The following is a 13,593-nucleotide window of genomic DNA, read 5'->3' as shown; positions in this document are numbered from 1 at the left end:
GTGAAAGTCAGTTAAATATGCAGACTCATGGGGCACCTGGGTGGCTCTGTTGGTTAAGCATCTGCCTTCAGCTCAGGTGTCAGGATCCTGGGGTCCTGGGATCAAGCCCCATGTCAGGTTGAGCAGCAAACTTGCTTCTTCCTCTCCCTCTGCCCCTCCCCTTACTTGTGCTCCCTCTTTCTCTCTGTCTTGAATAAATAAATGGAATATGCAGACTCACAACACTACCACATGCCACATTTCTTGCCATCTTGCCAGCAGGGGAGCATCAGGAGTTATGTCAGCAGGAGTCCTGTAGCAGGGGACTCTTGTCTTCCCATGTGACAAAGTTCCAGGTATAAAGCCCAAGATCCACAATCAAGCAGGTGCAGGAGCTACCCTGAGAAGAAGCCTCATGATCTAAGCAGCCAGTATCTCTTGTAACAGTTCTTTGGCATAGTTTCTAGGGTTCCTTGCAAAGAACCATGTTCAGGCAAGTCCAAAGCATGGCACCCTTATCAGATATTTGCAGCTCACTCATACTTCCTTTCAGTCCAGATGCAATTTACCAGTCAGGGGTCATTTTTACCATAAGTGATGTTGCCTAGCAATAGAATTCATGCCTACCATCTACCTGGTTTCCAGGGCAACAGAGCTCACTGATTAAACCAAAAGTGAGATTCTCAAGCAGCAAGGGAAAAGGTTTGTTAACTCTTTTATCTCAGTGTATAACAGACCCAACAAGGGGCCTGTAGTGATCGGGTTATAGTTATCCATATGTGCTTGTTCATTCCTTTAACATGTATTTAAGAACTTAAACTGAGTCAGGTACTGTGCTAGACACGAGGAACACAGTTATAAGTTAAACAGTTATGGTGCTCATCCGTGATAGCCTTAATTCCTTTTATTGTCTGAAGAACTATTTATCTTTCAAAGGTCAGCTCAGGTATTCTTCTCAGAAATCCAGGTACACTCTACTCCCCTAGCATGTTGTGTTTATTGCCCTGAATCTGTGGGTTGGTTTTGTGAATCCATGAATCTCCTAAAGTAATATGCAGATGTTGTATGCATGTGGGAATATATATCTGAAGAAAGGACAAAAGAAAAAAATTTTCAAGGGTGTTTAAGCTCTTTCCTCTCCCAACTCCCTGTGGACTTAGAAACATTACTTTTTTTTTTTTTAAAATTTTATTAACATATAATGTATTATTTGTGCCAGGGGTACAGGTCTGTTAATCATCAGGCTTACACATTTCACAGCACTCACCATAGCACATACCCTCCCCAAAGTCCATAACCCAACCACCCTATCCCTCCCCTCCCCGCCAGCAACCCTCAGTTTGTTTCATAAGAGTAAGAGTCTCCCATGGTTTGTCCCCCTCCCGATCCCATCCTGTCCCACATTTTCCCTCCCTAACCCCCTCGGTCCCCTGCCCTGCCCCTCAAATTCCTCATATCAGAGAGATCATATGATAATTATCTTTCTCTGATTGACTTATTTCATGTAGCATGATACCCTCTAGTTCTATCCACGTAGTTGCAAATGGCAAGATTTCATTTTTTGATGGCTGCATAGTATTCCATTGTGTTTGTGTGTATATACCATATCTTCTTTATCCATTCATCTGTTGATGGACATCTAGGTTCTTTCCATAGTTTGGCTATTTGTGGACATTGCTGCTATAAATATTCAGGTGCATGTGCCCCTTTGGATCACTACATTTCTGTCATTAGAGTAAATACCCAGTAGTGCAATTGCTGGTTCCTAGGGTAGCTCTATTTTCAACTTTTTGAGGAACCTCCATACTGTTTTCCAGAGTGGCTGCACCAGCCTGCATTACCACCAACAATGTAGGAGGGTTCCCCTTTCTCCACATCTTCGCCAACATCTGTCGTTCCCTGACTTGTTAATTTCAGCCATTCTGACTGGTGTGAGGTGGTATCTCATTGTGGTTTTGATTTATATTTCCCTGATGCCAAGGGATGTCGAGCACTTTTTCATGTCTCTATTGGCCATTTGGATATCTTCTTTGCTGAAATGTCTGTTTATGTCTTCTGCCCATTTCTTGATTGGATTATTTATTCTTTGCGTGTTGAGTTTGAAAAGTTCTTTCTAGATTTTGGATACTAGCCCTTTATCTGATATGTCATTTGTGAATATCTTCTCCTATTCTGTCAGTTGTCTTTTGGTTTTGTTGATTGTTTCTTTTGCTGTGCAAAAGCTTTTGATCTCGATGAATGCCCAATAGTTCATTTTTGCCCTTGCTTCCTTTGCCTTTGGTGACAATTCTAGAAAGAAGTTGCTGCAGCTGTGGTCAAAGAGGTTGTTGCCTGTGTTCTCCTCAAGGATTTTGATGGATTCCTTTCTCACATTGAGGTCTTTCATCCACTTTGAGTCTATTTTTGTGTGTGGTGTAAGGAAATGGTCCATTTACATTCTTTTACATATGGCTGTCCAGTTTTCCCAACACCATTTGTTGAAGAGACTGTCTTTTTTTCATTGGACATTCTTTCCTGCTTTGTCGAAGATCAGTTGACCATAGAGTCGGGCTCTCTATTCTGTTCTGGTGATCTATGTGTCTGTGTTTTATGCCAGTACCATACTGTCTTGATGATTACAGCTTTATAATAGAGCTTGAAGTCTGGAATTGTGATGCCACCAACTTTGGCTTTCTTTTTCAATATTCCTCTGACTATTTGGGGTCTTTTCTGGTTCCATATAAATTTTATGATTATTTGTTCCATTTCTTTAAAACACATTGATGGCATTTTGTTAGGGATTGCATTAAATGTGTAGATTGCTTTAGGTAGTATAGACATTTTCACAATATTTGTTCTTCCAATCCCTGAGCATGGAATGTTGTTCCATTTCTTCATGTCTTCCTCAACTTTTTTCATGAGTACTTTATAGTTTTCTGAGTACAGATTCTTTGCCTCTTTGGTTAGGTTTATTCCTAGGTAGCTTATGGTTTGGGGTGTAATTGTAAATGGGTTTGACTCCTTAATTTCTCTTTCTCCTGTCTTGTTGTTGGTGTATAGAAATGCAACTGATTTCTGTGCATTGATTTTATATCCTGACACTTTACTGAATTCCTGTATGAGTTCTAACAGTTTTGGAGTGGTCTTTTGGGTTTTCGACGTAGAGTATCATATCATCTGCAAAGAGTGAGAATTTAACTACTTCTTTGCCAATTCAGTTGCCTTTTATTTCTTTTTGTTGTCTGATTGCTGTGTTGAATAGCAGTGGTAATAGTGGACGTCCCTGTTGTGTTACTGACCTCAGGGGAAAACTCTCAGTTTCCCCCCCTTGAGAATGATATTTGCTGTGGGTTTTTCATAGATGGCTTGATGATATTGACGTATGTACCCTCTGTGCCCACACTGTGAAGAGTTTTGATCAAGGAAGGATGCTATACTTTGTCAAATGCTTTTCCAGCATCTATTGAGAGGATCATATGGTTCTTGTTCTTTCTTTTATTAATGTATTGTATCACATTGATTGATTTGTAGATGTTGAACCAACCTTGCAGCCCAGGGATAAATCCCACTTGGTCGTGGTGAATAATCCTTTTAATATACTGTTGGATTCTATTGGCTAGTATTTTGGTGAGAATTTTTGCTTCTGTGTTCATCAAGGATATTGCTCTGTAATTCTCCTTTTTGATTGGGTCTTTGGTTTTGGGATCAAGGAAATGCTGACTTCATAAAATGAGTTTGGAAGTTTTCCTTCCATTTCTATTTTTGGGAACAGTTTCAGGAGAGTAGGTATTAATTCTTTTTAAAATGTTTGGTAGACTTCCCCTGGGAAGCCATCTAGCTCTGGGCTCCTGTTTGTTGGGAGATTTTTGATGGCTGCTTCAATGTCCTTAATGGGTACGGATCTGTTCAGGTTTTCTATTTCTTCCTGGTTCAGATTTGGTAGTTTATATGTCTCTAGGAATGCATCCATTTCTTCCAGATTGTCAGATTTCTGGTGTATAGTTGCTCATAATATTTTTTTTTAAGATTTTATTTATTTATTTGAGAGACACAACAAAAGTAGGCAGAAAGGCAGGCAGACGGAGAGGGAGAAACAGGCTGTCTGCTGAGCAGGGAGCCCGATGTGGGGCTCGAACCCAGGATCCTGGAATCATGACCTGAGCTGAAGGGAGCCACTTAACTGACTGAGCCAGCCAGGTACCCTGCTCATAATATGTTCTTATAATTGCTTGTATTTCTTTGGTGTTGGTTGAGGTCTCTCCTCTTTCATTCATGATTTTATTTGGATCCCTTCTTTTTTCTTTTGGATAAGTCTGGCCATGGGTTTATCAATCTTATTAATTCTTTCAAAGAATCAGCTCCTAGTTTCATTGATTTGTTTTACTGTTCTTCGGTTTCTGTTTCATTGATTTCTGCTCTGATCTTTATGATTTGTCTTCTCCTGCTGGGTTTAGGCTTTCTTTGCTCTTCTTTCTCCGGCTCCTTTAGGTGTAGGGTTAAGTTTTATATTTGAGACCTTTCTTGTTTCTTGAGAAAGGCTTGTATCACTATATACTTTCCTCTCAGGACCATGTTTGCTGTGTCCAGATTTTGAACAATTGTGTTTTCATTTTCATATGTTTCCATGAATTTTTAAAATTCTTTAATTTCCTGGTTGACCCCTTCATTCTTTAGTAGGATGCTCTTTAGCCTCCATGTATTTGAGTTCTTTCCAACTTTCCTCTTGTGATTGAGTTCTAGCTTCAGAGCCTGGTGGTCTGAAAATATGCAGGGAATGATCCCAGTCTTTTGGTACCAGTTGAGACCTGATTTGTGGCCCAGGATGTGATCTATTCTGGAGAATGTTCCATGTGCACTAGAGAAGAATGTGTATTCTGTTGCTTTGGGATGGAATGTTCTGAATAGATCTGTGATGTCCATCTGGTCCAGTGTGTCATTTAAGGCCTTTTTTTCTTGTTGATCTTTTGCTTGGATGATCTGTCCATTTCAGTGAGGAGGGTGTTAAAGTCACCTACTATTATTGTATTATTGTCGATGTCTTTCTTTGATTTTGTTATTAATTGATTTATGTAGTTGGCAGCTCCCATGTTAGGGGCATAGATATTTAAAATTGTTAGATCTTCCTGTTGGACAAACCCTTTGAGTATGATATAGTGTCCTTCCTCATTACTTATTATAGTCTTTGGCTTAAAAATCTAATTTATCTGATACAAGGATTGCCACCCCAGCTTTCTTTTGATGTCCATTAGCATGGTAAATGAGTTTCTACCCCCAACCTTTAAATCTGGAGGAGGTCTTTGGGTCTAGAATGAGTTTCTTATAGACAGCATATTGATGGATCTTGTTTTTTAATCCATTCTGATACCCTGTGTCTTTTGATTGGGGCATTTAGCCCACTTACATTCTAGGTAACTATTGAAAGATAGGAATTGAGTGCCATTGTGCTGTTACTGTATATTGTCTCTGTTTCTTTCTGGTCTGTTACTTTTAGGCTCTCTCTTTGCTTAGAGGACCCCTGGTTGGTTTGGTGTTTGCAAGTTCTTTTAAGTTTTGTTTTTCCTGGAAGCTTTTTATCTCTCACTCTATTTTCAATGACAGCCTAGCTGGTTATAGTATTCTTGGCTGCATATTTTTCTCATTTAGTGCTCTGAATATATCATGCCAGTCCTTTCTGTCCTGCCAGGTCTCTGTGGATAGGTCTGTTGCCAATCTAATATTTCTACCATTGTATGTTATAGACCTCTTGTCCCAAGCTGTTTTCAGGATTTTCTTTGCCACTGAGACTTGTAAATTCTACTATTAGATGATAGGGTGTGGATCTATTTTTACTGATTTTGAGGCGGGTTCTATGTGCCTTCTGGATTTTGATGCTTGTTCCCTTTGCCAAATTTGGGAAATTCTCTGCTATAATTTGTTCCAATATACTTCTGCCCCCTCTCTCTTCTTCTCTGGGACCCCAATTATTCTAATAATGTTTTGTCATATGGTATCACTTATCTCTTGAATTCTCCCCCCGTGGCCCAGTAATTGTTTTTCTTTTACTCAGCTTCTTTATTCTCTATCATTTGGTTTTCTATATCACTAATTCCCTCTTCTGCCTCATTTATCCTAGCAGTAAAAACATCCATTTTTTATTGCACCTTATTATGGCTTTTTTAATTTCAACTTGGTTAGATTTTAGTTCTTTTATTTCTCCAGAAAGGGATTTTATTTTTCCAGTAAGGAATTCTCTAATATCTTCCATGCCTTTTTTGAGCCCAGTTAGCACCTTGATAATCATCATTCTGAACTCTATTTCTGACATCTTACTAATGTCTGTATTAATTAGGTCCCTAGCTGTTGGTATTGTCTATTGTTCTTTTTTTTTTTGTGGTGAGTTTTTATTTTTATTTTTATTTTTTATTTTTTTACTTATTTATTTGACAGAGAGAGAAATCACAAGTAGGCAGAGAGGCAGGCAGAGAGAGGGGGAAGCAGGCTCTCTGCTGAGCAGAGAGCCCGATGCAGGGCTCGTTCCCAGGACCCTGGGATCGTGAACTGAGCTGAAGGCAGAGGCTTTAACCCACTGAGCCACCCAGGCACCCCTAAAAAATATTTTTAGAAAGGAATTGATAAGATAAGAAGTTGGTTAAAAAAAAAAAAGGAGGAAATAATGTGATCAGGATGGAAAATAGAACAAAGCCATGCACTTGATTTAGGGTATATTTTGATCTATTAGAAGAAATTGTATGCCAAAATTTGAAGGAAAAAAAGACCTATATGTATACAAGAAATAAGGTTAAATACAATGAAGGGATAAAATATGAATATAACAATGAAAATTAAAAGATATTTTTGAAAAGGTGTTGGTAAGATAAAATAGTTTTAAAAACATTAAAATAGGAAAGTGGAAAATTAAAAAAGTAGAATAAGAAAAAAATATTTAAAAAATTTAACTTTGAAAGACTAAAGGTTCATGGGGAAAAAACCATGAATTCTATGTGTTGTTTTCCCCTAGGTCTGGAGTTCTGCAGTTCGCATTGAGTAGTGAACTTGGTCTTAGCTGGGTGTTCTTGCTGATCTTCTGGGGGAGGGGACTATTGCAGTGATTGTCAAATGTCTTTGCCCGAGTTGGAATTGCACTGCCCTTACCAGAGTAATCTGCTTGGGTTTGCTCTCAGGAGCTTTTGTTCCCTGAACACTTTCTGTACAACTTTGGAGGATAGAATGAAGATGGAGGCCTCCCAATCTCTGGCTCTGTAGGAGCTGAGAACTCAGGTTCCCCTCTCCTCAGTGTGCCCTCAAAGTAAAGCAGTCAATCCCTCCCGTCTCCCTGGTCTCCAGCTGCACTCTGAGCTCACCCGGCCTGTGACTTAGTATTTTTATCTCAGGCGAATGGCCCCATTGAGAGTTTTCAAACCCATGTGGAGCTTCCTGCAGCACCCTCCTTCTGGAGGAGGAAGGAGGGGGTCTCCCCTCCTTGGATCTGCTGCTTATAGGATCCCTGCTTGAAAAGCAGTGGTACAACTGTGCCTTGGATCATGGTTTAAATTAATCCCAAGCTGAGAGCCCACTGCTCAGCTTTGTCTCTGCTGCCATTTACCGTGCTCCATTACCTGGGACCTCTACCATACTCAGACACCCCGTGTCTTTCCATGACCCTGTGGATCCTGAGACCACACTGACCCAGCAAGGACTCCACCCCTTGCTTAGCCTTTGGAGTGACATCCAGACTTCTAAAAGTTCCAATTTTATGCTGCGCTGCTCTCTTAGTTGCCAGGAGCTGGCCCCTCCCTGCTGAGGTCTATGGTCCCATCATTTAGGATTCACTTCTCCCTACGTCCTATCTTCTGGAAAGTGGTGGATTTTCTGTTCCTGGTGTTGCTGCTCTTCCTCTCTTCTATCTCCTGTTGAATATGTTGGTGTTCAGAATGGTTTGATAATAATCTCGCTGGACTCCTGGGACCTGATGATATCTCGGTCTCCTACTCCTCTGCCATCTAGCTCCTTCTCCGTAGAACCATTACTTTGGTATGAGCATTTGTGATATTTATATTTAAAGTTTTATTATTTGCTCATAGGTCTATATCTCCTGCTGGAACCCTGAGTGCCTTGAGAGAGGGAACTGTATTAATATTTGTTGTCAACTGAATGCCCACTCGTAGAAGATTTTTAGAAAATGGATGTTGAAAGAATCACTTAATATCCTAAACAAGCTCAGCAGCTTGAGTGATGCTACTAGGGTACATTTCCTAATTTGAAAGGGAAAGTTCTTCTTTATATTAAACCAAAATCAGCCTATCTTCTTCCTGTTTGTCCTCTGGAGTCCTAAATTAAATGTCTACTCTCTTCCATATTGTAATTGCCTTTTTTCTTTAGATTGACACATTTTAATATATTTTAATTTTATATTGATATAAGAACAGTAAGAAAGAGATCTAGAAGAATAATTAAATAGTAAGAGAGTAAATCACATTATATTTACCAGTCCCTCTCCCCCATCCCTGATCAAATAGCCAAGAAGCAGTCCATGAGTGCACTTGCTGGTAGGGCTCTAGGTGGAATGTTTGATGGTTCCCTGGGTTTGTTGTTGCTGGTGGATCCAGAATTACTGGGTAGAGGCCTGTGGCGGATCAGTGCAGTGGAGCACCTGTCAGCCTTTGTGGATCTTGGCTTTGGGATGGTGCTTGAGAAGCTGGGTGAGGTGGTCATGGAACTGCTGCCCAAGGACCTGCTTCCACAACTCACTTTCCAGAGACTCCAGTGGGAGAAAGTAGTATGTTCACCTGTCATTTACTTATTGGTGGTTTTTTTTTAACTTTTATTTACATTCCAGTTAGTTAGTGCACAGTATAATATTAGTTTCAAATGTACAGTTTAGTGATTCAGCTCTCCCATACAATACCTGGTGCTCATCAAAACAATCCCCAACACCTACTTAACCAATCACCTTACTCCCCTCCCCTCTGGTAACCATCAGTTTGTTCTTTGTAGTTAAGAGTCTTTTTATGATACTCATAGTTGAGATAAAGGAAAAAGGATTAACATGGGAGAAATCATTAAAAAAATGACACATTTGCATCTCAAATATTTTAACTTAAAACATGCAAATGTGTATTAATTTACTAATATTTTATTATGGAACCAGTATCTTTTTGTTGAACATGACTCCACTATTGTGTAGCTTTTTTTTACTATCAGATATTTCATTGTTAACCTTTTTATCCCAGAGGCAACAGATTCATCATCTACAAGTTCTAGCTTCTGTTTTCTTAAGTGGAAGGAGAAGTTAGACATTCTTAAAGCAATGGAATTGTAGACTTTTCTAGATTTTTACTCTTCCTCCCTTTTTCCAATGTTCTATTGTATCTCCCATGTCTTACCAGTTAATTTCTTTTTTTTACAACTGGTTTTTATTTTGTCTGAAACTTTTAGTTTCAGGGGAATAGCAATTTGTATTTCCTTGGTTTACATACTATTTAATTAAATTATGTAACTAAAATAAGGTATAAGTGGCATAAACAGGTCTGTGATCAGATACAGTTGACTCTTAGCACATGTTTCTGTGCGTAGGAACAGAGCTGTGCAAGTATTCAGGCTGCTTTAAACATTCACACTACTCACTGGCATTAAGAAGACCATGAACATGTTTTTATTCTCAGTTTTTCTCAGGATTAATTATTTTGAAGTTTCTCATGATTCTGCCCATATTTCTTCTCCTCTTAGACTATGGGTCTCCCTAATTTAGAGTAGAATAGAGATAAATCATGTTTAGCTTTTCTTCTGATAAAGTCCGAGGTATCAATTGTTGTCCAGAAAAAAATGAAACCATTGGGGAAAAAAAACAGAACTGATAACAAATATAAGGGCCTACTTAATTGTGAGGCTCTTTTTTTTTTTTTTTTTTTTCAATTTCGGGAAGCCCCTGTTCCCCCTCTTCTTTTTTTTTTTTTAATTTTTTATTTTTTTCAGCATAACAGTATTCATTATTTTTGCACCACACCCAGTGCTCCATGCAATCCGTGCCCTCTACAATACCCACCACCTGGTGCCCCCAACCTCCCACCCCCCACCCCTTCAAAATTCTCAGATCGTTTTTCAGAGTCCATAGTCTCTCATGGTTCACCTCCCCTTCCAATTTCCCTCAACTCCCTTCTCCTCTCCATCTCCCCTTGTCCTCCATGCTATTTGTTATGCTCCACAAATAAGTGAAACCATATGATAATTGACTCTCTCTACTTGACTTATTATTGTGAGGCTCTTTTAAACATAAAAAATAATAGTAGAGAAGAGCTCAGTTTCTTTCCTCTCGAGTGTGGTCTGGGCTTAGTGACTCATTTCCAAGGAATAGAGTTTGCAAAGGGAGGAATAATAGCTTTATTAGTGGAGAAACCTGGTAGATACTGGCTGACCAAGTGTTCAAGTTTAACAGCACCAGTGATAAGTCATATTGATTGAGAGAGTGTACCCTCTGATAAAATGTGCTGAGAAGGTCACTTCACTTCTGTGGTATTCTTTCCCAAACCTGTAACCCCAGTCTAATCTTGAGAAAACATCAGACAAACTTAAATTGAGGGATATTCTGTAAAACACCAGACCCACTGCTCTTCAAAAATTTCAAGGTCCTAAAAAATAAGGACAGACTAAGAAAATGTAGCAGACTAAAGGAGACTAGGGAAACATGATGAGTAATGGCAGTATGTTATCATGAATTGGATCCTAGATCAAAGGAAAAAAGGGCAGTAATGGAAAAACTAAGGAAACCCAGATAAAGTCTGTAGTTTTGACAAATCTTCCATGATTATATAAGATGTTAACCTCAGAAAGCTGGGTGGAGTGTATATGAGGACTATCTATACTGTTTTTGAAACCATTCTGTAAATTTAAAATTACTCCCAAATAAAAAGTTTATTGCAAAATAATTAATGGGAGAAATCAGAGAAGAAAGGTTTAGGTAATTTTAAATTTTAAGACAAACCAAATTAAAGGGCAATAACATTGAAAAAGTATTTGTCACAGATGATGGATGAAGGCTAATATTCTTAAGATAGAATATACTTTTAAAAATTAGTAAGAACATACTAATACCTCATTAGAAAATAGTCACTGATCACAACTCACAGAAGAAACATGCTGGTCAATAAATAGGAGAGCTAGTTCAATCTCACTAGTAATTAAAGAGTTGCCAATTAAAGTGGTATATATGGAGAATATTTTCACCCCTTATGTGGAAAAGTGATAGTATTCTGAAGAAGGTAGGTGGAAGAATTATAGATTCATATAGCCTTTCTGAAAAGCAGTTTGCCGATATGTGTGGGGTTTTAAAATATGGATATCATTGTGATTGTGATCTCACATTTGCAAGATTTTTTTCCCAAGGAAATCGTCAGATATGTATACAAATTTTTTAACAGGAAGGTTCATCACAGGGTTGTTGATACTGAGAAACTGAATGTCCACCAGTAAGGGAATGATCTAAAAGTTTTTGCAAGCCTGTAGAATACACTTGATCTTAGCCAAAAGGCCGAGAAGCGATGCAAGCCTGTAGAATAGAATGGAGTCATTAAGAATCATAATATAACTAAACAGTGAAAGCAAGTTGGTGTATAACTTCTGATCCCAGACTGCATATGTGCATACAGTTATGTTTCTTGGAAGGATTGCAAGAAAATAACCCATCATTTACAAAGTAGTTACTTGTTTTTGGGTGGTAAGGAAAGGATGATTTTTATTTCTTTTATACCTTTATACATTCTCAAACTGCCTAGGGTAAGTATATATTACTTTTGTAATCTGGGGGGAAAAATCATCACTGCAGACAATGTGGTTAATGAGTTTCTTTTATCTTTCATGCTGATTTAATTAAGAAAATGCTACATTTCCATTTTGTTCTTTAAAAATTGTTCTTCCTCTATCTACTAGGAAGCTCCTCAGGGTGCTCCCATTGCCGAGTGAGAACTGGGGAGCGCTAGTTGAAGAATGGTGTTGTCATCCTGACCCCTTTGCTAATAAGCCTCTTCATCCGCAAGAGAATGACTGTTTTATTGGAGACTCTTTCTTCTTGGTGAATTTAAGAAGTGATTTATGGCAGCCAAGACCTGAACTAGCCCCAGTGGAGACACAGTGTCCTTCTGAGAACCATTTTAAATTGGTAAAATATCTTTTCAAAATAAATGCTGATTTGGAGGTTGGCTTAGAAACTGGCTTCTCCTATCTTTTCTTAATTACAGCATGCTATACATACTGTTCCAAGGACCAAAATCCATGATTTTCAACTGTCTCTATTCACCAACTCTACTCTGTTGATAGAGGAAGAGCATAAGGCCTTAGACCAGAACAGCTTAGGGCTGGAGGAAGAGGACTTTTTCATGCATAGAATTGGGAATGTTACCATTTTACAAACCAAAATGCCCTACTTTCTTGTTTTTAGGACAACATACCATAATCTATATAGTCTGATTTGAATTAAAAGTGTTCTTTTATTCCATGATATGTACTATACAGTTAGGCCTAGGTATTTCCCTGTGTCTGCCCCTAGTTAAGACTTCTGCTGATGTCATAAAAGCAGATGCCATCAAGGAAAAAGAGAAAGTGGAGGAGTCCAAATGTGGAAAAGAAGCTCGTGCTGCCAACTCCAAGTTGGTGGTGGGCCATGTGAGGTCAGCTGCCCGTTGCTATAGAATTTGCTTTAGGGAGAAAGCAGCTTCCTTTCACTGCAGAGAACAAGTGGTTTACCTTACTTTAAAAGAAAATCAATGGCATTGACTTGGCCCTTGTGAGAAATCATTCTCCTGATGGCAAGGCAATACAGACCTGATTTAAAAAGTAAAGAAATTCATTGCCAGACAATCTTCGTTTTAACATCTGATCATCGGTAGGAATAAAAGCATTGTACATTAAATTTCATTTAATTTTTGTAACAAAAACTGAACCACTTCAGGAAATGTGCATTAGTTGGGCAGCTCGCAGGTTTTAAGTTAGTTTATAGAACTGTTTTGTATTTTGAGGGCAGATTAAGGAAGTTCGTCAAAGATTGAAGTTATCAGAATTATTTAAGTGCCTTATCTCTCCGTAAACACCCATCCCTTTACCTAAATATGGTTCGTTTAAAATTATAGTACTTTATCCTTGTATAGTTTTCAAAAACAAATGGTAAGAAGTTAATATAAATCTGTTATGTTTAAAATGGTTATGTTAAAATCGTATTTTAATCTAAATTTATAGACTAATAGTTCACTATCCTATGTGTTTTAACTTTCATTCTCACAATTAAGCTCTAAATTTTTAAAATATTTGCAAGGTGTGAATGGAAGAGGAGAGGAAAAAGATTAAATGAGAGAAACCATGAGTTTCCCTTCCCTATATGGAAATATATTCTTCACACTTACATCTTTATCAGTTATATTATGTCATTTACAAGAATTTCTCTTAATTGTGAACAGCCATCCTATCTATGTGTTAAAGGAAGACCCTTCATATTCAGACGGCATAGTGTTTAGTATCAAGGAGACTGTGGGAAATTCCTGTCATGACAAGCTGCTTTGACGAGATTGTTTCCAAGTTAGCCTAGATGGAAGTTCTCTTTAATTGCATATCGCAGCCATTGAAAGAGTATGCCTGTGACCAAAATAGTAACATATACTTGGAGGGACTGCT

The 13,593-nt window shown here is 38.4% G+C and overlaps 1 protein-coding gene across 2 annotated transcripts in view; it reads left to right on the top strand.

Annotated features, from left to right (window-relative positions):
* UBE3D (ubiquitin protein ligase E3D) overlaps positions 1-13,593 on the top strand; it is a 179,080-nt gene that overhangs the window by 20,007 nt on the left and 145,480 nt on the right. For both annotated transcript variants that reach the window (XM_047734323.1, XM_047734321.1), the window contains exon 4: positions 11,860-12,088. In XM_047734323.1, coding sequence (XP_047590279.1) covers positions 11,860-12,088 — 229 coding nt within the window. The remainder of the gene's footprint in view (positions 1-11,859; positions 12,089-13,593) is intronic.

The sequence above is a fragment of the Lutra lutra genome, chromosome 6, assembly GCF_902655055.1.
Source record: "Lutra lutra chromosome 6, mLutLut1.2, whole genome shotgun sequence".
Lineage (NCBI taxonomy): Eukaryota > Metazoa > Chordata > Mammalia > Carnivora > Mustelidae > Lutra > Lutra lutra.
Note: the sequence above shows the minus strand (reverse complement) of the source record. Positions and strands in the feature narration are given on the sequence as shown.